This window comes from Canis aureus, chromosome 24 (genome assembly GCF_053574225.1).
Source record: "Canis aureus isolate CA01 chromosome 24, VMU_Caureus_v.1.0, whole genome shotgun sequence".
NCBI classification, from domain to species: Eukaryota; Metazoa; Chordata; class Mammalia; order Carnivora; family Canidae; genus Canis; species Canis aureus.
This window is the reverse complement of record NC_135634.1, coordinates 32,183,685-32,208,209: the sequence shown is the minus strand read 5'-3', so window position 1 is coordinate 32,208,209 and position 24,525 is coordinate 32,183,685. Positions and strand designations below refer to the sequence as shown.

The 24,525-nt window shown below is 38.9% G+C and overlaps 1 protein-coding gene and 1 long non-coding RNA gene across 3 annotated transcripts in view; one reads left to right on the top strand and one right to left on the bottom strand.

Moving 5' to 3' along the window:
• The window catches only part of LOC144296012 (uncharacterized), a 77,042-nt gene extending 75,640 nt beyond the window's left edge, over positions 1-1,402 (bottom strand). Inside the window, exon 1 of the long non-coding RNA XR_013363160.1 lies at positions 973-1,402. This is a non-coding gene — a long non-coding RNA (uncharacterized LOC144296012). The remainder of the gene's footprint in view (positions 1-972) is intronic.
• Positions 1,216-24,267, top strand: BNIP3L (BCL2 interacting protein 3 like). 2 transcript variants are annotated; one of them, XM_077868781.1, is made up of 6 exons: positions 1,216-1,415; positions 8,940-9,123; positions 13,814-13,886; positions 19,171-19,274; positions 19,390-19,539; positions 21,477-24,267. In XM_077868781.1, exons 1-6 carry the CDS (start codon positions 1,316-1,318, stop codon positions 21,523-21,525), a joined length of 660 nt encoding a protein of 219 aa, XP_077724907.1. In that variant the 5' UTR covers positions 1,216-1,315; the 3' UTR covers positions 21,526-24,267. The 2 variants fall into 2 exon arrangements, with proteins under 2 accessions (XP_077724907.1, XP_077724908.1); XM_077868782.1 differs by lacking the exon at positions 1,216-1,415 and adding an exon at positions 8,085-8,187.
• Positions 24,268-24,525: the final 258 nt, after the last annotated feature.

Genomic DNA, 24,525 nt, shown 5'->3' with positions numbered 1-24,525 from the left:
TAAAAAATAGTAATAAGGGATGCCTGGGTGGCTCAGCGGTTGAGCGTCTGCCTTTGGCCCAGGGCATGATCCTGGAGGCCCGGGATTGAGTCCCACGTGGCGCTCCCTGCGCGGAGCCTGCTTCTCCCTCTGCCTGTGTCTGTGCCTCTCTCTCTCTGTCTCTCATGAATAAATAAATAAAATCTTAAAAAAAAAATTAGTAAACGTTGTTGGGTCAATTGATTACCCAATTGGGAAGAATTGAAGTTAATTAGCTCACAACATATCAAAAATAAATTTCAGATGGATTTAGGGCCTAAATATAAGAATCAAGCCTACAAGATCAGAAAAATCTGTAAGGAACAGATTTGAAATGTTGGTGTGAGGGTGTTTCCCAGATTACATGAAAATAATAGAGCTGATTGCATGAAAATTTTGAACTTGTGCAGAGTGAAGCAAAGTTAAAAGACAAGTGACTGAGAGAAATGCATGCCGCTCAGACCAAGGAAAGGACAAAGACATGGATATATGAAATAGGTGGAGTGTTGGCGATCATAAAGCAGTTTACCGTCACCCAGGTATGGGGAACATGGCTTCCCATGTCAAGCCCCAGAAATAGGCTGATGGAATTCAGGTGGTTATTCTTTTCTGTATGTTTTCCTGGAACTTTCCTTTTTTTTTTTTTTTTTTTTTTTTAACAAGGATCACGTGTTACACGTGTAATCTAAAACTTACAAAAAAAAAAAAATCTTTAAGAAGTAAAAATTGTGGCCTGCCTGACACTGTTCCCCCATCAGAGCATTCATATACCGCCAGCTCTGCTTTAGGTGTAGGACAGGGAGGCGCCGGGGATTTTGCTTCCTTTGTGTCACCAGGATACCTATCACAGAAATGAGTCCTTCTGGACGTGGGAAAAGAAACGCTCCGGGATTGGCTAGGAGACGGCGGAGGAGATGCTGCAGGGGATGTGGGCGCCAACACAGGAGCACCTACCTCCACGCCTCCTCATTACACGCTTCTCCCCAACCTCTATCTCCGTGCCAGCCGCGTTGGTCACTCCCCCAGGCCTGTACAGATGACACGCAAGAACTCATTCCAGGCGCGCGTGTCAGCGCGACTCCCGCGTCTCGGGGTCCCGAGCTCGCCCGGGAACGCCTCCTCCCCGCCCCGCCGCTTGTTGTGTTGTCATCACGTGGCCCGAGCGGGCCCTGACGTCAGAGGCGGGGGAGGGACTGCGCAGGCGCACAAAAGGGGGCGGGGGACTCGGCTTGTTGTGTTGCTGCCCGAGAACCGGAGACGGTCCTGCTGCGGCCGCGGCTCCTCCAGCAGCGCGACGATGTCGTCTCATTTAGTAGAGCAGCCGCCGCCCCCGCACAACAACAACAACAACTGCGAGGAAGGTGAACAGGCTTTGCCCCCGCCAGCCGGGCTCAACAGTGAGTGCTGGGCCGGGGGGGGGGGCTCGGGGAAGAGGATGGGGGAGGAGGAGCTGCTCCGGCCGCCGCCGCCGCCAGCTCCGCGCGGGAGGGCGGGGGGGGGGGAGGAGAAGGCAGCTCATTGGCCAGCGCTGAGGATGTGCGGGTGACTGACAGCTCCCGTCACCTGTCAGGAGGAGGCGCTCCTGTCTTCCTCGGGCCCTGTCTCCCCTCGGTCCTGGGGTCCCGGTGGGGGCGCTGCTTGGGTTCGAGCCTGAGCGGGCAGGTGGGTGGGAGGGGAAGGGGGGCGAGCCGCTCCCACCTGTGGGGGCCCCCGGGCAGAGCCAATCGGAGCGCCGGGGGGGCGGGCCTCGGGGCGCGCGGAGCGGGGTGGGCGGAGCGGGCGGTGGAGGGGACGTGGGCAGGGATGGGGACGTGCAGCGGGGACGCTGGGGGATGGACGCGGGCGCGGGCCTAGGGAAGGGGGCGGCCGGGGGACGCGCGGGGCTCAGGTGTGCGGCGGTGCTCAGGCCCGGCCGACCCCAGCTCTCCCGCTCGCCCTTCCCCTGGGGCTCGGAACCTGAGCCCTCCTGTCCCCTTCCTTTGTTAACCACAGGCGGGTCAGGAAAATCATTTGGTAATTTGGTGGTCACTTGTATCGCCTTGCGCGGGGGGGGGGGGGGGGGGGGGGTCAGGCGACTCTGCTACTTTTTTTTTTTTTTTTTTTTTTTTTTTTTTTTTTAGGGTTGGCCCAAGTCAGGTGTTTTTTTTGTTTTGTTTTGTTTTTTGCTTTGTTTTTGAAACGATGGAGTTGTGTGCCCTGGAAACCTTTTGTGAACAGCCTCTTGAACGATCCAAGATAGCATAAATCGTGGAATCTGGGGCAGGGAATATTCAGGAACGGGATTAAAACCACACCGATCCCGTCGGGCTCTTGGAAGTTAATATGCAGTATTTGAGTTACGACCAACTCCAGTTGCTTATCATAACATTCTGGTGCTCAGACATCTTGTCCATAAGGTTCTTCCCAGTTGTCTTGAAAGCTCAGTCGTCTGCAAAGATTCTTGCCTAACCTTTCTGTAATTGATCTCCTGAAAGAGGCAGTTGGGACAGTTAGCATATGGCTAGATGAAATCGTTTAAAAATCATTTGGATGCTTAAATAGCATTCAAAGGCATTGCAACCTCCTTCGTAAGAAGGAGGTGTTCCAACATGGCCTAAAAATTATTTTAGAGAAAAGAGTTCCTGTCCCCACAAGATGGGGTTAGAATTTGAGGGGGGTTTTTTGTTATTTTTTTTGTTTAAGATTTTATTTATTTATTCATCAGAGACACAGAGACACTGGCAGAGGGAGAAGCAGGCTCCCTGCAGGGGAACCTGATGCAGGACTTGGTCCCTCCCGAGGACCGGGGGATCACACCCTGAGCTGAAGGCAGAGGCTCAACCACTGAGCCACCCAGAATTTGAGTATTTCAAGATGTTTAAGATTCATTGTTTGTTGCTACTGTACCATCTTTTGATGGATAACTTTCCTAGATGTTGAGTTTTTGAAACTCGAGTGTCTTTTTTATGTTCTGGAATGTAAGATGTTATTTCCCACAGTAAGGAATAATTTCTGTATCTTCAAACGTTATTTGCTTCATCTGTTAATGTGCAATTAAAACAGTACTTACCCGTTTTTAGCATACTCTTTTAGAAGCATGGAATTTTTTAGAATGGGAAGAGACTTTAGAGGTAGCTTGTCTCTGTTATTTACAGGTAAAGAGAACGAGAGAAAAGTGTGTTGTCCATGTTCACAGCAGGCTAGGATCGAGAGCTGAGATTTTTTTTTTACTTTCAAAAGATCTAGTGTACTTTTCAGGACACGTCAGTAGCTCAGAATCTCCTGGTTACGTGTGTTTCCTATTCCCTCAGTATGTTATTTTACCTAATGTACAGAGGTGATCTGCCTATCTGGCTCTTTTTACTTGAGTAAAAAGTACTGTTTACTTGTACTCACTGTTTTCCTGCAGTACTTACAAGTTAGCTATTTGGTTGGTATGATTACATGATTGCACAGGAAAAAAAAAGGAATTTTAGTTTCCTTTGACCATTTAACAAAAACAGCAACAAATGGGATTTGTTGAGCTGTATGTGATGTTTATCTCTGTGTCTGACAGACCTGTGAAGTATTTGATGTTTTTGGCCAATCAGTTGCTGCTACGTTTATATTAGCTCTTAACAAAAGTGGAAGAACACTCAGTCTCTGTGTGATATCAAAATGTTGCTTTGGGAAATCTAGATAGATATAAAGTATTTTATTTTGGGTAGGGTGAGCTTTGAAAAGTTACTGAAAAGCTTTTAGGCAGTGCCATATTTAATTTCTCCCCTTTAGCCTTTTATTCTGCTTGTTTGTTTGGTTTTTTTTTTCCCCCAGTTCATTATACAACAGTGGTTCAAACAAAACAAGAAGCTTTCCTGATTCCTTCAAGTGATTTTTGGGCACTGGGCAAAACAACTTATTCAGACATCTAATACTACCCAAATTGCTGATAAGTTGAAGTTCTTTGTTGGGTAAAGTTGCACAACTATGAAACACAGGAGATGAACTCATTGTACAGATTATCTGTGGTTTGGGATTTTTCTTCAGTTCAGGAGTCAAAACAGAGTTTTAACAGCAAATTATGGAAATATTTGGAATAGTGAAATATTTTTCTGAGTTTTTAATTTAATTTAATTTTTTTTTTTTTTTTTTTTTAGTTCCCCATTGTAGGGGAACTGTTCACTTTCCTTACAAATCAGTAGACAAATATCTGAACTGGCAAAGTTAAAATGATATTTTTCCAGTTTCCAGTCTTAGTTTTATTCTTGAGAAAGCTATCAAGTTACTTAAGAATATTTATATAGGGCATTAATGCTATATAATCCTGTAGGTAATAAAAAAAAATCAAGGCAGTAGTAAAATTCTTATTATTTAATGTAGGAAGTACAGACTTTTTTTTCTTTTCTTTTTTCCTTTTTAACACATCTTCAACCATGATTACTTGGCTTCCCCAGTATGGTGAGGAGGCTTTTAAGGCTATGGCATGTGAAACTTCATTGCTTCATGATACTGTTTTGAATACCTAAGTTACTGGGTGTAAGTACCCACTTGTGCAAAATGACCAACTTCTTTTTTTTTTTTTTTTTTTTTTAAAGAAGAATGTCAGTGACTGTTCTTGGTCTGGATTGGAGCATCAGGTGCTTGAAATAAAATAAAGGCTTTGAGGAAAGAATATAAGACATAATGAAATGTGTTACCCTGGTTAGGAGAAGAGTTACACATGGGACCTTGGAAAGTTGTAGGAAAAAATGAGAGACTTCTTCCTTCTTTCTCTTCCTCTATCCCTCAGCTCTCCCACTCCCCTTCTTGCAAGAGGATTAAACTAGTGATTATAAAACTATACAGAGTATATACAACATACAGTCATGAATATAATGATTACAATTACTGGACCAACCTTCACGATGTGCTATATTACAAAATGTGGAAGTGTGAATCTCTTAGCAATTTTGACTCTCTTAGCAATTCTTAAAGACTTAAACTAGAAAATGTCTCATGTATTGTATATATATAGATTCTGGCATAAAAACACTTTTCACTTTGTAAGTCATCTTTTAATGTAACAGGTAGAGGGCACCTGGGTGGCTCCGTGGTTGAATGTCTGCCTTTGGCTCGGGTCATGATCCCGGGGTCATGTGATCAAGTCCCCCATCAGGCTCCCGGTAGGAAGCCTGCTTCTCCCTCTACCTGTTATCTCTGCTTCGCTCTCTGTGTCTCTCATCAATAAGTATATTAAAATCTTTAAGGGAGAGGGCACCTGGGTGTCTCAGTGGTTGAGTGTCTGCCTTTGACTCAGGTTGTGATCTCAGGATCCTGTGATCAAGTCCCACATCAAGCTCCCCGTAGGGAGCCTTCTTCTCCCTCTGCCTTTTTGCCTCTCTCTCTATGTTTCTCATGAATAAATAAATAAAATCTTTTAAAATAACATAACAGGAAGAGCCTGCCATTTCTCATTTTAAGCCTAATTATTAGGAAGGAAATTTACTCAGATTTTTTTCTACTCTGTATTGCTTGAACAGCACAATCCTCATATCTTGTCTTGTTTCCTTTCCAAGTAGAAGGGGACTTTGTGAGATTTGATAGAGTTAGAACATTAAGAAATTCTGAAGCTGTAAATCAGGAATGAAGTAGGTAATGAAAAGCATGTGTAGTCCATCTCTTGAGGAAGACAAGTTTCCCCCCACCCCAGTGTAGTCAAAAGATGAAACTTTTAATATATGTGTGAATAACTTTCTCTGCAATAATGTTTATTTCCATAGATGATCTATCTGGAAGAGAATTGTTAGGGGAATTATACCTTTTTAGGTGTCTTTTTTTTTTTAAGATTTTATTTATGTATTCATGAGAGACACAGAGAGAGAGAGACAGAGTCATAGGCAGAGCCAGACTGGATCCTGGGACTCTGGGATCACGACCTGAGCCAAAGGCAGACGCTCAACCACTGAGCCACCCAGGCCTCCCCTTTTTAGGTGTCTTAATGCATATTGTCAAATTATCCTCCATTGAAGACCTGATTGTAGTAACATAATATTAGAAATAGTTTGTGTAATGGTTAACCATTGACATTTGGATAATGGTTAAACTATGGCATATCCTTATGTTGAGTGCAAAGCAATTTAAAAGAATAAAGTACGATAATATACATTGACATTGAAAGACATTTATAAGTTGTTAGGGAAGAAGCACTTCTTACAGAAAAATATGTATAATACAATTCAATTTTTTGTAAACAGCAAGAAACTGAACTATATTTAATTGAAAAAGCTCTGAAAGTTTACATATGAATCTCTTAAAAGTGGATTTCTTTGGGAGTAGGAATAGGAGATTGAGAGGAAAGGTATTTGTCCTTTACATGGGTTTATTTTCAAGAAACACATTTTTGCAACAAGAAAAATTTCTTTAAAACCAAAGAGTATAATAGCAGGTAATATGTAGCATTTACCATGTACTAGTGACCTTCCTTATTCTTCTCCATGCTGAATTCATTTCAACCTTCTAACAACCTTATGAAGTAGATATAATTATTATCCCCAAGTTACAGACAAGAAAACTGTTAAGGGGTTAAGTAACCTGTCTAGGCTGTAAGTCATAGAGTGGGAGTTGGCCTTCCATCTGTGCTCTTAATCACCGTATTAATATGTGCCAGATTAATATTGTCTGCCTTAAGTAGAAATGGCCTCAATTATGCTGAATGTAAAGCCAGTTACAGAGATCACTTTTACTAAGCTTTTCCAAGTTATGTCTTCTCAAGTCCCTGAGGTGATGATTGCTCATATATTTTTAATGCAGAAAGTAGAATTTGGATACTGGTCTGGAAGTCCTTCAAAAAAGTAAGGTCTGGAAAAGCTGATACTGTTACAGTGGGTTTTCTCTTTGATCAGCTACTCGAACTGAACATGAATAATATTTTTGGGAAGACTGGCTTCCCCAGAGACCCATCAGGGAACTCCTGGTTCCTTAGTTCTTCTACTCAGAGCAGCTCAGGTCTTTTGTTTGTTTTATTTTGCACTTTGGGCCTTTGTACAAGAACGGATTTGTTGGTTTAAAAAGAGCTTGAAAATTCTAGAAAACACTATGAGTACGAAAAAATTGATCATAGACCTCTTTCTTTTTCTGTCTTTCCAGTTAAAATGCTTGTAGAACTCTAAATTTAGGGATGCTTTTGGCATATTTCTTATATACTCCAGGGACACTCCCAAGTTATTTAGTTAAATTACCTTTACTGTTAAAAATCTGTCTTAGCTTTGCTAGTTGAATTTGTTAATCCCTTTTAAGTTCTGTCTTGTGTGTGTCCATTTTTGTGTATAGAATGAGGTCACACAGATGTCCTACAACTGTGTTGTTTGGCAGCACAGTCCCAGAGATTTGGTGGCAGTTATGGGATTGTGACACCCACTGGAACTGCCTTTGAGGGAAAGGAAGGAAAGGGTAACCTCATTTTTATTTAGCAAACACTGTTCTAAGTATTTGACAAATATAAACTTGTTTAACTAGTGGGTAGCTGAATATCTCCTACCTACTGGGCACTTTACCTATGTCCTATGTTTAATCCTCAGAGCAGCTCTGAGAGGTAGAGGTCTGTATTTTTATATCTGTTTAACAAATGAGAATACTGAAGCTCAGACAGGCAGAGAGTAGGTGGTGGAGTCAGATTTCCAGCCAGGTCTCCCTTTGAGCTTTTCCTTTATATGAGGATGATGTTGAGTTCACTTTGGATCTAGAATAGTCTTTACCTCATTGAGAGTGCATTTAGGTTTTGAGCCTCTCTGGGTGGTTTTTCTGATTTACTGGTGGAGGGCTGTTCAGTCACAAAACTCTACACTTCTCTTGAGAGTTTGGAGGAATGGCCCTCCCAAACTGCTCGGTGATATTTTCTAAAACAAAATTTGTTGTAAGGAATGGAAATTATGAAGAAAATCCTCCACTGTCTTTGTTGTGAAGTTGGTCTGGTGGCTACTGTTATCAATTTTTATTAAAATTAAAGCACCTTAATGTGATCAGCAAACTCATTGAGCCAATAAGAAATATTTTCAAGAGCTATCCAAATTACCAGGGCCACATCCCCTTTTCTGTGGCTCCACCCTCTTTGACCGTTGGCCTGAGAAAACCTGTCTCCTGTACAGATGTGAGTTTCTCCCCCCAAACCAACAAGGCTTAATGAAACCTAGGAAATAGGAAGTCGTGGGAGAGAAGAAAGGACAAATCTACAAGGTATGGCTAGTGCATAAGGGAGAGGATAGAAATGAGGTGAGGTATAAAGGAATGGAAGAAGCTAATTTGTGGGATAGAGAGAAAGCTTTTTTCAAAATTTTTGGTGTTATCCCTGGATTTAATTAACAGCATTTAAAAAAATAAATAAATAAAATTAAGAGCATTAATTTTGTGCTGCACATTTGTACACAAATTGAAAATTTTATGATTGAATTTAAGTTCTATAGGAGATTGTCAATTGTGCTAATTAGGACAATTGTTAACTTCTTTAGATATTTTTTTATAAAGTTTCTAAGCCATTGGTTTATTTCATCTGGGGAGGATACAACTAACTAGCTGAAGTAAACTGTGAGAAAAATAGGTATATATTATTTTAAACATATGTTTAAAATATTAAAGATAAGTAATAATAAAGTAACCATTTATTTTTTGAAAAGCACTCTCAAAGTTTTCAGTGATATAAACTAAGCTTTAACTAGAGAGAAAATTGGCTGAAAGGCACATTTCTAAGATCCTCGTTGTAGAGTTCCAGCTTCTTCTAAATTGGTTGATTGCGTGAGCCACTTCAGGAAGAGAAACTATATGTATTTTTAGACTTCTGTTGCTCCTTATTTATTTTCTTCGGAATACTCTTGGATTTGCTTTGAGGCGAGACAGAACTCTTATCAGAATTCACCACATTCGCATCTGTGTGCACATGACAGAGTTTGGTTCTGCTGTGGTTAACTTAAGCTATCTGACTTGTCCAACAGGTTCCTGGGTGGAGCTACCCATGAACAGCAGCAATGGCAATGATAATGGCAATGGGAAAAATGGGGGGCTAGAACATGTACCTTCCTCATCCTCTATCCACAATGGAGACATGGAGAAGATTCTTTTGGATGCACAGCATGAATCAGGACAGAGTAGTTCAAGAGCCAGTTCTCACTGTGACAGGTAAGTGAGATCCATACAGATGGGTTATAAGGTTAATTCTCACCAAAAAAAATAAATCTGGTTTCATTCTCATTTGACAAAATAGGACTCCTGGGACTCCCGGGTGGCTCAGTGGTTGAGTGTCTGCCTTCCGCCCAGGGCGTGATCCTGGAGACCCAGGATCGAGTCCCACGTCGGGCTCCCTGCATGGAGCCTACTTCTCCCTCTGCCTGTGTCTCTGCCTCTCTCTCTCTGTGTCTCTTATGAATAAATAAATAAAATCTTTTTTTAAAAAAAGGACTCTTGATTTACTGCAGCATGTATATTTAAATCAGATAGCTAATTGGCAAATATTTGAGTGCCTGGTGTTTTTCCCTAGATTAAATCAATTTCCTTATTCAGATTGTATCATTTTTTGATGTTTATCAGTTTAAAAGTCAATGGCATAAATGTTTACTTGTAGAATTAACAAACTTTCTCCAATTTTCCTTTGTGACCCTGTTTCACAGATGACATTCTGTCAGTTATCTCTTATGTTTCTGTCCCCCCTTCCAGACGATGAGGCTCCAAAAGGCATGTTGCATCTCTTGTGTACCCTTGACAGTCATGGTACTGGTGTGTAGCAGACCCTCAGTAACATGTTTGAGTCGTAGGAACTGGTGGTTGATTCAAGTTACAGCAGTATTTGTATGGTGTATGCAGACCACACAAGGTCTGTAAAGATAGCTAATTTGGAAGACCATCCTGTTTCTTCAGCGGAACCTTATTTTCAGACCTCATTTTTCTACTTTTGACTTGGGGAAAGTAATTCCATTGATGAAGGGCTGCTTTTGGTGAAAGAGTAAGGATACAGTGATATGTATGAGTGGAATAAAACCGAATTGCTCATTTGTTTTTCAGTGTAAGCTTTGTTTTTTTCTTGAGGGATAGGTGTTAAATACATGGTGGTATACCTGACACCACTTAGTCTGATGACAGCCATACTGTTAGCACTATGGGATAAAGGATGATCTGGTTAATTAAGAGTTAACTGACATTAGTCATGTAGAAAATGCAGATGCATAAGGAAAAAGACTAAGGAAACACTTAAAAATGTATACTAAAAATAAAAGTGATTATCCCTAAGAGATGGAATTATGGATATTTTTCTTCTGAATATTTTTGTACTTTGTAAAAATTGCATATATAGCATATTTTATTTGTCAGAATAAATTTAAAAAGAGAAACAGAAGTTCGGTCATGTCTGAAGTTCCTGGATATCTTATAATCCAGTGATGTTACCAAGGAAGCAGAGGATTGGTTTGCTGGCTCTAGCACACTGTGCACCCCCGCCACCCCATCTCATCCCTGCCTTTGTCCCTGTGCTTCTTAGTAGCCTGGGATGGCTCTTGTTCTAAGCAGAAGCAGAGCAGATGGCTCTTTGCTGAACAGCTTGCCATTGATTCCAGTTGCAACAGCATTCGTCTGTCTTTCAGAATGAAGTTTATATTATATTACATTTATATTTTGGGACTTGTAATAGGTTTCTGAAGTTTTCTGCTTGTTCTAGGCCTCTTTATGAGGCTCTTACTATGCATTCAAGTACAAGACCCTTGAGCATTGGTATCAGTGTGTCTCTTAACCTGTTGTTCACTTGCTGTTGTCATTGAGCAGAGAAAAAGTCACCTGCTTGCTTTTCTGGTCGTCTCATTTCATTCCTGGTTAGTAGTTATACTTGTGATCAAATACGAATTTACCTTCCCGTGACCACATTTAAGTTAGGTTTCTAAACACCTGAAGCGAGGCGTGGCATGTGCTTTTGAACATTTTCCTGTCCCTCACTTTATGTATGTTTAGGATCTGGGTTCCTGGTCATTTTTCAGAGAGGGCCTGTGACTCCAACTCAGTAATACTCTCCTATGCTAACACATCTTAACATTTTAAAATGTCTTCAAAATTCATATCATTTGGATGGGCTTGCATCTCCATATCTGAAGTCGCTGAGAAATGTTTTTTGTAGGTGGAAACATTTTTAGGATTGTTGGATATTCATCCCAAGGCTAGTTTATATATACAGTGACCCTTGAATGACATGGGTCTGACCTGCACAGCCATGTGGATTGTTTTCCATAAAGCACAGTATTTTATGGTAAATGTCGTTTCTTTCCCTTAAGGGTTTTTTTTTTACATTTTTTTCCTTTAGCCTACTTTATTGTAGGAATGCATACAAGATATGTGTAAATTGTTATCTGTCAGGCTTCTTGTCAAAAGTAGTAGGTTATTAGTAATTAAGGTTTGGGGGAGTCAGAAGTTGTACACAGATTTTTGACTGTGCAGGGTAGGGTTGGCACCCTGCATTGTTCAAGGGTCAAACTTATTTTTAATTTAAAAATTATTCCAGAGGTATATTTCCATCATATCCCCTATGTGTTTTGTTTTGCATTTTACCCTATTGCAGGAGTTCTCAGCCTACACACTAGATACACCCAGGGAGCTTTTAAAAATACCAGCGCACAGGCCACATCCCTAGAGATTCTTAGTCTGTTGTCAGGGGTGGGGTAGAGGCATTAGGATATTTTAAAAGCTCCCTGGCTAATTCTAACATGAGCCAGGGTTGAAACTCTAATGCATTCCCAGTTGTTAGAAGTAGTAAACCGTTTACCAGTGAAATGTTTAGTATTTCTCTGAGTGAGATTGGTGCCAGTGATAAATAAGAATATAGAAGTAGAGCAGTGCATCTGTAGGGTTCTTGACCATGTCATTCTGCTGCCCTGACCTGCTCCTGACTATGTGAGGCTGGCCCTTAACTTGATCTCTGGCTGTGAACGAAACAGTGATACATGAGCATAACGACCGTAAACTGAGGACAAGAGTGCCTCCTTCCACGTGGTTCCTGTACTCTCGCCTGAGATTTCTACCTCAAGAAAAAATTTTCTAAATATGCTAACGTATTTATATGATACAGAACCAGCTTCTCTCTTTTGCTATCCCGATTTGGGGCTCTTGTATGTCAGTTAGAATAGTCTGAGGCTCCTAGGCCGAATCAGTCTGACACATTTTGGATGATCTTATTTATTTTGGAGTCTGTCTCTACATCATCTCTATATGTTAACATTGTACACGTACTCTTGATAGCTTTAACAGATAACATCTACTCCTTTAAACCAGTTAAGCCTGGAGCATTTTCATCCTTCCTTTGGTCTTAGATTTTGGCAGGGTGGGGTGTGTAGTGGAAAATCTAGTTACCTACTGTGATTACACAAGAAATCATTAATAACATTAAACATAGAACTTAGCATGTTGTATTCATCTATCACATCAAGTGTATTTCGGAGCATGTGTTCTTATCTAAAAGTTTATCTGTAAGTTATCACTTCTGGGAATATATCCTATACTTTTCATTGAAGGTCTTGTATTCATATATGAGCTTATATAATAACTGAAATATTTCAAAGCAGATATTTCTGAAATAAGTAGAATAGTGGTTCTGGTCTCCAGTACTCCATTACATTCCTAAAAATTACTAGGACCCCCAAAGATCTTTTGTTTATGTGGTTATTTTGATATTTAACTATACTAGAAATTAAACAAAATTTAAAAATACGATTCATTCAACAGTAATGAACCCATTACATTTCAGTATAAGTAACTTTTTGAAATGAAAAATAACCTTTTCATAACCAAAAAAAAAAAAATTGAACTGGCAGCATTATTTTACATTTTTACAAATCTCTCTATCTAACTTAATAAATAACAGCTAGATTCTCATTTGCTTTTGCATTCAGTCTGTAATGATAAAACACATGTAGCCTTTGGAAAATTTCACTGTACATAGAATAAGAATGACAGATATGACAATAAGAATGAAAAAGGCAAATAAATCATAATAGTATCATGAAAACAGTTTAACCATGAAGACCCTTTGAAAGAGTGTTGGGGGAAGGTGTTTGAGAATATGTGATCGCAGGTTGACCCTGGAGCTGGACTTGGGCAATTAGAGGCTCCCCATCCCCTCCTTTGTCCTTGGAATGTGCGTTCCACTCCCTTCCCTGCTCCCAGAAGCTGCCTCAAGAATACAGGTTTGAGACAGAAATGTGGTGTTGAGACTTTTTGAATGGTATATGTGACTAAACTCAATTAAGGCCTTTCTATAAACTTCTAAGATTTGGCAGGCTTGTGTGGTCTGCTCACCTTAATGTCACTCCAAGACAAGCCTTGTCTATAAGTTCCCTTGCTCTTTAAAGCTGCCACCTACCACCCTGGAATGGTCTGCCTCTTTCCCTCTCATTGTGCCCTCATAAAGGGGCCGGTTTCAGATTATACTCAGAAAGCTCAGGAGGCTGGCAACCAGCTGAACTCTCAGGAAAACTGCTTTCACATTTTAAGACTCACTGATGATGAATTATTTAATGATGAAAGAACTTTGAGGAAAAAAAAAAAAAACCCAACTAGGTTTCTGAATTTGAAGATCATTGTACCTTTATTGGAAAAAGAGTAAAAATAAGAAAATTTATCCTTGCAAAGGAATTTATCACCATCGTAAAATTCCAGAACATTTTGGGAATAAGAGTGCTCAATTTCATTTTTTCTTTAGGGTCAAGATAATACTTTTTGATTTGCTGCTTTTTCAAAGGCATACTACTGTAACTTTCAATTTTCTAATTTCCAGTGGAGGTTAATTTACTTGACAAAATGAGAATTAAAACTAATGGTTAAATTCTTTGTCTTCTAGCCCTTCCCCACAAGAAGATGGGCAGATTATGTTTGATGTGGAGATGCACACCAGCAGGGACCATAGCTCTCAGGTATGTGTGTGCACACACAGATGGTGTGTGTATGTGCGCGCACATGCAGATGGGGTGTCTGTGCTTGTTTTTCTAATGTACACTAGATAATTAGGAAAAGAGTGAGCTTCTAAATCAGTATGTTTTACTAAAGTAAAGAATAAGAAGACTTTAAAAAGTAGTTTGAAGCTGTTTTCAGTTTCTGATTGTGGAATTTACTTAGGATGATACAGCCCTTATTGTACTCCTTTACGCCTGAGAGGTTAGGGCCCTATCACTCTAAAAGAATTGGAAAATTCTTGTCTATAATATTTCATTCCAGTATCCCAGGCTAGTTTCTTGAATTTATAAATAGCTGAACAGATATTTTATTTAAGCTCACAAGATGAATGAAAAGGAAAGTTGTAGAACCCGGCATGAAAACTTTCTATGCATCTGAAATCAAAACAGTGACTTGAGACAAATTTCAACAGCTAGAGATAAAATTCATCTAAATTTTACAGGGTTCCTTAAAGAAGATAAATGTAGCTTACTAGGAGTTGACATTGTTAATAAAATGGATGGATAATAGTATTAAAAGCCTACAATGATTAATATTCTGAAATTTATGATAAGTAAGTACTTGTAGTTAACTATTTATTTTAAAGATTTTATTTATTTATTCGTGAGAGACACAGAGAGAGAGAGAGAGAGAGGGGCAGAGACACAGGCAGAGGGAGAAGCAGGCTCCATGCGGGGAGCCCGACGTGGGACTTGATTCCACGTCTCCAGGATCACGCCCTGGGCTGAAGGCAGATGCTTAACCCCTGAGCCACCCAGGCGTCCCTGTAGTTAACAATTTAGAATGCTCATGGCCAGCCCTTGACTTTAGTGATGTGTCAGCTCACCTAAAAGTGCCAGAGTGCAAATTCATGAGGACAAGAACCAGTGCCTTTTTCTACCGAGTTCATGTGCTAGCAGAGTATTTGTTAAAGGAGTGTTTAAATGCATTCGGACAGAAACTTTGTTCTGTGGGATTTGCTCTATACAATGTCCTGTTCTGCCTTCGCACTAGAAATATTGTGCATAATATTTTGGGTCCACCCAGTATTTTTTCTGTTTCATGGGGCTGCACAGTTCCTCCCTGCTTTTCCCATATTCTACTTATACTGTTCTCTGAAACCTAGAAAATCTACAGATTGAATATAAATTTATTTAATGATGAGCTTTGTATCATAGAGGAGGCTCACATGTAGGGAGATGTTCTGACTGCTGTTGAATTGCTGACTAATGTATGTCGGTTTTGCCATGTGCATAAGCTGTAACTAGTGAAGAAGAAAATACATAGTTTCCATGGCAAAAGTGTACTAAGGAATTCCAGGGAAGAGAAATGAAATTAATTCTTTGTTATAGTCTTCCCTTAGGAAGATGTCCTCAATTCATACTGCCCTTTGTACACACAAGTTGAAAATCTAAATTAGCATTCTTTTGAATGTGTTTTGAGGAACAATTTGCTTAATGGGAAGCTCCTCCATGTGATAGTTCTGAAGTCAAGTTAAGTGGAAATAATACAGTCCCTGGGCTCCTTCACCCTGCTCCCCCTGTCCTGCCAGTAGCTACAGCACATAGCACATTAAAGGCTCTGACAGTCTCTGTAGTAGAATAATCTGTTTAGTATATGCGCTGCCGAAGTGAGCACTGGAATAATCTGTTTAAACCAAGTGTTGCCCAAGCTTATTTGATCTTAGACCTCCCTCCCTTTCCACACATACTTTTTCCCCTAACAACCTAATGGAATACTTTGATAAGTGCTATCCTGTTTCATGGAGTGGCAGTGAACAATTAGCCTTAACTGATGATTGAATTTAAATGGAATCGTAGAGCTGACTGCATCCATCCTAGAATTCCAAAAGAATTTGTGAAATTCAGGAGAGAAAATGTAAAATGTTTGGCTTCCATGTTGGATTATGGTCATATTGCTAGTGTGGTCCCAATTCAGAAACCGGTACCTAAAGGAACGTTAGTTATCATCAACGTTGTTGGTAAGCGATATTAACAAAGCAGTCCATTTAAACAGTTAAGTCTTTGGGAAAGCAGTCTTAAGTCCTTTAAGAAAAATATGTTTTTTTAGAGTAAGACTTTTAATAAGAGAGAAATCCATAGTGTGATTTATTTAAACTTTCAAAAAGGGCTTCTCCCTCTGCCTGTGTCTCTGCCTCTCTGTCTGTGTCTCTCATGAATAAATAAATAAATCTATAAAAATAAATAAATAAAAATAAATAAAATAAAAATTAACATTAGGGTTTGGGAGAGTGGATATTTTTCTTAAATGAGAAGCAAATTTAGGATTACCAAACAGAAGCATTTACCACAGGACTCTGTCATGGGACTTATTCTTACCGAACATTTTTACATATGTCTATACAAGGAATGTAGGACATTTTCAGCCTTTTCTGAGAGAAGGAAGGAAAGACACTAATATATATTAGATATATTTTAGATGCTAAATTTATTTTTAAAAAAGATTTTTCCCACTTTCAGTGTTTTCAGTCTAGTGAAAGAGATGATATTAGCTCCAAGAACAAATAGGAGAAGTGGGGCTTTGTCTTCATTTAATTACTAATCTGAGATCACAAGGCCAGTGGATGATAGAGCCAGGATCGAAACCAGGGCTGTCTGAGCCTGTAGCCCCTGTGCCATGTACTAAAATAAGTTGGTGCACGGGATTGATTTCAGGAGAGCTCCCAAGGTCATGAGAATGAACTAAGATGTTCCTGGTGAGTTACAGTATGAGGAAGCCTAAGGTGTAATACATTTAGGAAAGGGTCATTCAGACTATACTTTTATGACCATAGTCCTCAGGAGCCTCCGTTTTAAGGCACCAAATAGACTTCAGAGGTCTCTTGAAGTCATTTTTGCAGTGTGTTTCTGGGACTGAAGAGGCCAACACAGTGTTGGATATCACTGTCACTGATACAGACTGAAAATGACCTACCGTTTTCCCCTTGTAAAACTGGGGTTTATCTGTCCATGGACCCTATTCTGTGCATAGCCACACATAGAGACCTAGAGAACTTGACGTGGACCAGGGAAGGAAAATGTAAGTGCTTTGAAGGTAGGGGACAGAGAACAGGCTAAAGTGATCAGACTCTTTAGATGTAGGTGTAGAGAAAGGGTTATTGATTTAATTAAAAGCATGAATCTTATTTAATTAGATTAAGTGCATTTTTACCATATTAAGTGCATTTTTCTCAGGATTGGAAGGTAATTTAAAACTTGAAACTGGTAAATTTAAGATTAATGGAAGCACACAGCAGTAGTAAATGAGGATATAGCGTAGGATTCTTGGTTCTGAAGGTAAGCATTCTAAACTGATTTGGGGAATTTTTTACTAGTAGTCCAAAGATAACTTTGCTTCACTCAACTGAGAGAAAGTGACATTGTCTTAAAAAAAAAATTAGAACATAAAATCTTATTACATTTTCATCCTCTTGGAAAATAGGAAATATTAACTTGTTCACAATTTTAAACCTCGGTCTTTGAGCAGTTTTGAGGAGAGGCATGTGAGGCCAGAGTTGGAAACTAAGCAGAAGTGACATGTAGTGTGATGAATATAGTTAGATATTGTGTGTACACAAACTGATCTATAAGTAAATTTTAACAACCTATTGTTTTTTATTTAGGATGTTTTCAGATGTAATCCACAAAGAGCCAACTCATGATTCTGAGTAATCTCAATACCCAATGGAAAAAGCTTAATCCTAAAGGCTACATTGTGTCATTCAGTGGAATTTGCCAAGTCTGACAGAACTAAATAAGAATGATACTACCAGAGTAGCAAAAATCCACAGGGATTTTACTTTCGGTTTGATAGTCTCTAGATACAGAGTAGCCCCTTTTACTCTCTGAACTGCCTTCCTGGGGCACGTAGCTCATAGAGAACTAGCCCTGTCAAAAAGAATCACATGGCTGTATCAAGCCCTGCATTTCATAGTTATCTATGGAAAAGAGTGAAACCTTTGGTCAAAGAAGGAATCCTATTCAAACAAAGTAACAGATCAAAACAATTCTTAGCTTTGAGATCCTTGGGTTTGAGGTCCTAGCATCACATTCCTTAAAGCTGAGGGAATATTGCTGTTATTTTTTAGAAACACCTCATTCCTGTGGGTTCTCGTAAAAGAGAAGCTATTATTGGGAATTTTGCTTGTTCTCACCCTGAAACTGTAGGTTATCATTAGCAAGAATAAGGACCTCTTTGTCATTTATCTGATGTAAAAAATGTCAAATTCTAAGTCAGTATAAAGTAAATGATTCCAAAAATTTTTAGCTTAAGTAGTTTTGAATAAACTTTGGGAAATGTTTATTTGTTGTTTTTTTTTTTTAATTTTTTTTAAATTTTATTTATTTACGATAGTCACATAGAGAGAGAGAGAGAGGCAGAGACATAGGCAGAGGGAGAAGCAGGCTCCATGCACCGGGAGCCTGACGTGGGATTCGATCCGGGGTCTCCAGGATCGTGCCCTGGGCCAAAGGCAGGCGCCAAACCGCTGCGCCACCCAGGGATCCCCCTGGGAAATGTTTAGATAGTGATTTGCCTAAAGAATATAATCTCCTTCCAGGCAGTAAAACAACGCTTAGGAGTTGGGTGCTCTTGAGACGGTTTGCCCAGGTTTAAATATTGGCCCTGTCTCTTACTATTTACTGAACCTCAGGCACTTACTGAATTTCTCTTCATTTCCTCATCTGTAAAATGGAATATTAACAATTTTCATTTTTATAGTGTTGTTGCAGGTAAAAATTAATGCATGTTCGGTGCTTAGAATGATGCTTGTCTCTTGATGAATGATTAATAAATACTATTATTATTTATTACCCCATCATATCTCCTACTTTTCTTATCACTTTATATTGGTTAGCATGTACTTTTGGAGATTTTTTTGTTTTTTAATGAAAAATTTTAAGTGCAAACAAAAGTAAAGAGACTGTTGGCAGAGGGCCTCTGTGTAAGCATCACCCAGATGCAACAGTTATTAATACTCTCCACATTTTAGTTACCATTGCAGCCCAAATACACATTTTTTAGGTTCACATCCTTTGCTTAGATAGAACAACAATGAAGCCCACTCAGGTTCCTTTTAAGATAGTGAACGCCCTGATCACAAATCCTTTGGTCAGCCTTTTTAGAAAACTGGCGTGTTTCTTACATAAACATTGCTGACACACAGCCTTAGGGTTTTCCTACATTTTCTGTCTAGATTTGTCTTTAGTAGTAGGAACAGTTGGTCTTCCTTTTTTTCTTTTTTAAAGTTGTAATTCTTCTTTGCAGTCAGAAGAAGAAGCTGCAGAAGGAGAGAAAGAGGTTGATGCTTTGAAGAAAAGTGTAGACTGGGTGTCCGACTGGTCCAGTAGACCTGAAAACATTCCACCTAAGTAAGTCCTTGCACATGTCTCCTCGGTGAACACTCATAGGCTGTCGACCTGCTTGGTCCCAGGAAGTTCTCAGCAAGTGCAATTCTGACCTCTTCCTTTGCCTTTCTTCCCCCAGGGAGTTCCACTTCAGACATCCCAAACGCTCCGTCTCTTTAAGCATGAGGAAAAGTGGGGCCATGAAGAAAGGGGGTATTTTCTCCGCAGAATTCCTTAAGGTGTTCATTCCGTCTCTCTTCCTCTCTCATGTTTTGGCTTTGGGGCTAGGGTAAGTACTGGTGGCCTCCTGACGGGTTTTTCTTTCCTTTCATTCCCCTGTTCTGTTTCCACATGTAAGGGATATGCATGAAACAGTTTATATTGTTTTGCTTTTAATGTTTTAGTGCAAATAGGGAGAGCTTAAAAGAGTTGTTGAAGCTGATACACTGTTGTTATACTGGTAAGCATTTTTAACAGTGGAGTTTGATTTTTCTTATTTGAAAATAAGTTGTTCAGATTAATCCTCTCAGTGATCATCATTAGGTGGGCTCTTCCATGCTTGATTTTTTCCTTTTGTGTTTTATTCTTGTTTATAATTACTCAAGATTAGCTAAGTTTTATTTTTATTTATTTTTTCTTTTTTCTTTTTTATTTAAATTTGATTTAGTTAACATATAGTGTATTATTGGTTTCAGGGGTAGAATTTAGTGATTCATCAGGATTAACTAAATTTTTTCTTTAATACACTTTTTAAAATATTTTATTTATTTATTCATGAGAGACACAGAGAGAGAAGCAGAAACGTAGGCAGAAGGAGAAGCAGGCTTCTCACAGGGAGCTCAATGTGAGACTCAATCCCAGACCCCAGGATCATGCTGTGAGCTGAAGGTGGACACTCAATGGCTGAGCCACCCAGGCATCCCAAGATTAGCTAAGTTTTAAAGTAAACAAACCTTTAAGTATATAAATTTGAGGTTGATTAGAATATTTTTCCCCCAGATGGGAAAATACACCGTTTTATTGAATAGTCTTTGAGTGAAACTGGTAGGTTAGTTTGGGATCCTGTTTTTTTTCTTTGTAGCATTTTCATTTATTCTTCTAAAGGTGACCCCACATTTACCTGTAACTGATGAATTTTTCTGGCATGTCTTTTAAATTCTTTTTTCTCTTGATGGAACAATTGAGGAAACCCATTTTTATAAGATTTTAGGAGTTAAATACTAGGTGTTATTTTTTTTTAAAGACTGTAAGCATGTGCAAAGAGTCATTTTCTCTATATAATATGCGAAAGCTATGTGACCCCTTACTTCCCCTGTAGAGAGCTCAGCATATGGGAGAGAGATTTATAGTCATAAATGTGGAAACATACACATGACTTTCCCATAGACTCCTTTTGTCTTTCTGGGTACTTGATCTATTTTTGTGATGGTGAAGGCTGTGATCACAAACAGCAGAGTGGATGGAAGGGGTTTGTAGAGGCAGGGAGCGTGTGAGTATTGAATGGGGTTGGTGTGAGGGCAGGCAGGGGGAGGAGTTTAAATGCCCCTTAAGTATTGACTGCAGGTAGTTCATTTGCCCTCAAGGACTTGCTTTTTGTACCTCGAGTATCTTTTCCTTTCATGAGTCTTCAGATCTTCTCCCTTGCTGGAATAAGTATTGTTATAGATGAATGTAGAAAAAAAGGATTTGAGAAGGTTGGTTTTAATGACACTGGGTGTGAGACTAGCTTCCTATTTGCTTTACCTTTCCTTCTGTTTATGTTATTTAAGAAAAATACTTGCGTGGCATGGAAGAGTAATACTAGGCCTTCATCCTAAAGAGTTAAATGGTTAGTTAAGAGCCTACTATAAAGCACTGGCAGCTTTGTAATTTGTCATGTTACTGTATTTTGTATGTGAAATATCAGTAGAATTTTCTGCCCACTCTAAGGGAGCATCTCAAAGGAAGTTGGCTGTGCTTTGTTCTTTGGAGGGATGTGTTCTCTCTGGTTTTACTTTGTCTGATCACTGCTCCTATACTGTCCAGTCCTGCCTAATGAGTAAACATAATTACATGAAACCAGTTTGGCTGGCTGGTGACTTGTTTTAAGTAAGTCAGCAGTGATTTCAGGGTGTTAGGGAACTGTGCGCATATACCTTTAGAGTTGTTAGGTACAGTTCAGCCTGCGGACATCTGGTATGCAGCCGTTGAAACCAATGAGACACGTTGCACTCTGTTTCCTTTCAGCATCTATATTGGAAAGCGACTGAGCACACCTTCTGCCAGCACCTACTGAAGGAAAGGAAAGAACAGCCCCGGAAAAGCGTGTGACCTGTGAAGTGGTGTATTGTCACAGTAGTTTATTTGAACTTGAGACCATTGTAAGCATGACCCAACCTACCACCCTATTTTTACATATCCAAGTTCCAGTAACTCTCCAATCCAGTATTTTATTCAAACTCTGTTGAGGCATTTTACTAACCTCATTCCCTTTTTGGCCTGTAAGACACTTTAGAATTTCCTAACAGAGTTTACTGTTATTTAGAAATTTGCAAGGGCTTCTTTTCCGCAAATGCCACCAGCAGATTATAATTTTGTCAACAATGCTATTGTCTCCTTTTAGTGCCACCAGACTTAGACCTGCATCGTTCATGGTATAAATTTTACTCTTGCAAGATGACTACCATCTCTCTCTTAAAATGAGATAAGGTTAGCAAATGATAGAACAGCTTTCTCATTACTGTTTTTTTTTTTCCAAGACAAAGCAAGCTTCCCTAAGCTTGAATTTATAGTTGTTTAAAAAGAAAACAAACAAACAAAATAAGACACAAGAAAAAAAAATATCCTGGGCAATAAAAAAATTATTTTAAACAAGCTTTGGAGCCACTTTTTGTCTAAACAGCCTCCTAATGGCGCCTTTTAATTTATAGGAGGCGGGCTACATAAGTGATGGGTATGAAGTAGAATAAGAACTAAACTACATCAGCAGATTTTAATTCTAGTATGTTGTAATGCTGTCTTTTCTATGGTGTAAAATCTTTATTTCTCCTAAGGAACCGTCTCAGGCCTAGAAACATATGAAATTGCTTTGGGTATTTGTGTGTGTTTGTATTTTTACGTTCATATTAGCTTTAGCTGCATGTGAATTTTTCATGACTTTAAGTTTTGTTTTTTTGTTTTAATTCTTAAGAAGGGGCTTTGGAATGAGTTCCAATTTGTGGTATAAATACAGGCTTCTTGTTTTAGGAAGCCCCGCTTATACTCTGAAGCCTTTAAACTCTGAAGATAATTGTTTCAGAGTGATTCCAAGCCCTTATGCAACTTTGAAAAACAGACTTGGGTTGTGGGAACAGTTGACAAAGTTCTAAAAAGATGCCATTTATTTTCTTTGGATTGCTCCCTTTTTAATGTTTACCTGCACAAGCTTCCCAAGGTGGTGCCCGCAACCGTGCGGGCACCGGTCATGTTCTCCGGGGCCGTCTGATCAGTCGTGTTCGACTCCTGCAGTTCCAGAGTGCTCGGCAGCTTCCTTCAATAATAGACTGTTTCTGTTTTGTTTGTTCATTTCTAAAATGTGAAGCTTTAGGACCAAACTGTTAGAAAACAGCAGGATTACCAGTTATTCTAAGTAGATTTGGTGGATTTTGGAACACCTAGCATGGCTCTGAAGGGGATACTATTATATGTTTTATATATAAATAATTACTGTTTATGATATAGACATTACTATTGACTAGAGAACCATTGTTAATTTTAAAACTGGCCATCTATTCATTAAATAAAGCACATCAGATATGCCTTGGATAAGAACACTGGCAACCAGCTTTGCCAGTTTGCAGAAACTAACTCTGTTGTCTTTCACATCAAGTTTTGTAAAATGGATGTGTTATAGTGAAAAATAATCTACAGGTTAAACAAAAAATTTAATTTCTGACTATCTTTTTTCAAGAATATAGCTGGTTATCTTTAAGAAAGATGATATATCCAAAATAGTTTTCTGAATTATTTTATGTTTTCTTTCTAGTACTTGATGTCTAAATGATTTTAGATATCTTTTTATTATATCTTGTTTCTATCTTATTCTCAAACCTGGTAACACTTGATTTGCCTTCTGTAATCTATTTATTTCAAGTGTTCATATTTGGATTTCTTTGGAAAGAAAGTGAATCTGACGGCCCGCTGATTTTGAAAAGCCTGAGTAAAATTGGAAAGGCTGATAAAGTTGAAAGAACTAAACTGTTAAACTGCTAAATATGCAACTAGTATTACAGTTGGTATCCTGGGAGGGAAAAGTTAAATTAACCTTAAAAATAAGAGCAACTTTTTTTACTGGCAACACATTGCCCTCTTTTGAACTACAGTAGCAATTCTATTAGTATGGTTGAACTTGGGTATATTTATGATTTTTTTTCAACATTGAAAATAAATTTAGTTCTTCCCTTTTTCTTAAAATATCTGTGAAATTTTGGACTATTACTTAAAACATGAGTACATGATCACAGTAAAACTTCTCCTAAGATGAAATCATGCAGTATTTATTGATAGCCCTAACATATGGAATACATGTTTATGCTCCTACCCAGATTTGTGTTGAACAGAAACAGATTGCATGATTGGAAAGGAGACTTCAACAATTAATAGTTGACATTTTAAGATTAATGTTTTAAAGCTTTACACCTGTTTACAATTTGGGGGACGAAAAGGCAGGCTTCATTTTTCTTGATTGATGAAAACTGGCTAAAAATATTTGTAAATAAAATCATGAGCAAAACTGCACAAACTTGCACATTGAAAAGTGCAACAAGTTATTTTGCAGTAAAAGTATTTACTATTCTAAAAAAGTGAAAATTGAAGACTTAGCCAGTCGGATGCATTTCTAAATGAACCAGTTGTTGAAATTATTGGAATTAACTGAGCCAAAGTGATTATGCATTCTTCATCTATTTAGTTAGCACTTTGTATCATTATATACAGTTTACAAGACATGTATAACTTGTAGCTATAAACATTTTGTGCCATTAAAGCTCTCACAAAACTTTTTCTGTCAGCATCTTTTTATGTCACGTGCGTTGCGTGGGAGTTTAGGGATGAGGCCTCACCTGCCCACACAGAAGTTTTCCATTACTAAGTTCCTCAAATACATGAGGGCCTATCAGTGTGCCAAGTGCATGGCAGTGAATCCTATTCCTGACTCCCAAGTTCCCTGCTTGCAGAGAAACCGTCACTATACCATATTAATCATTTATCGGAGAAGCGTGTGTGAAATATGATGGGGCCACATTATTTAGAACTTTTG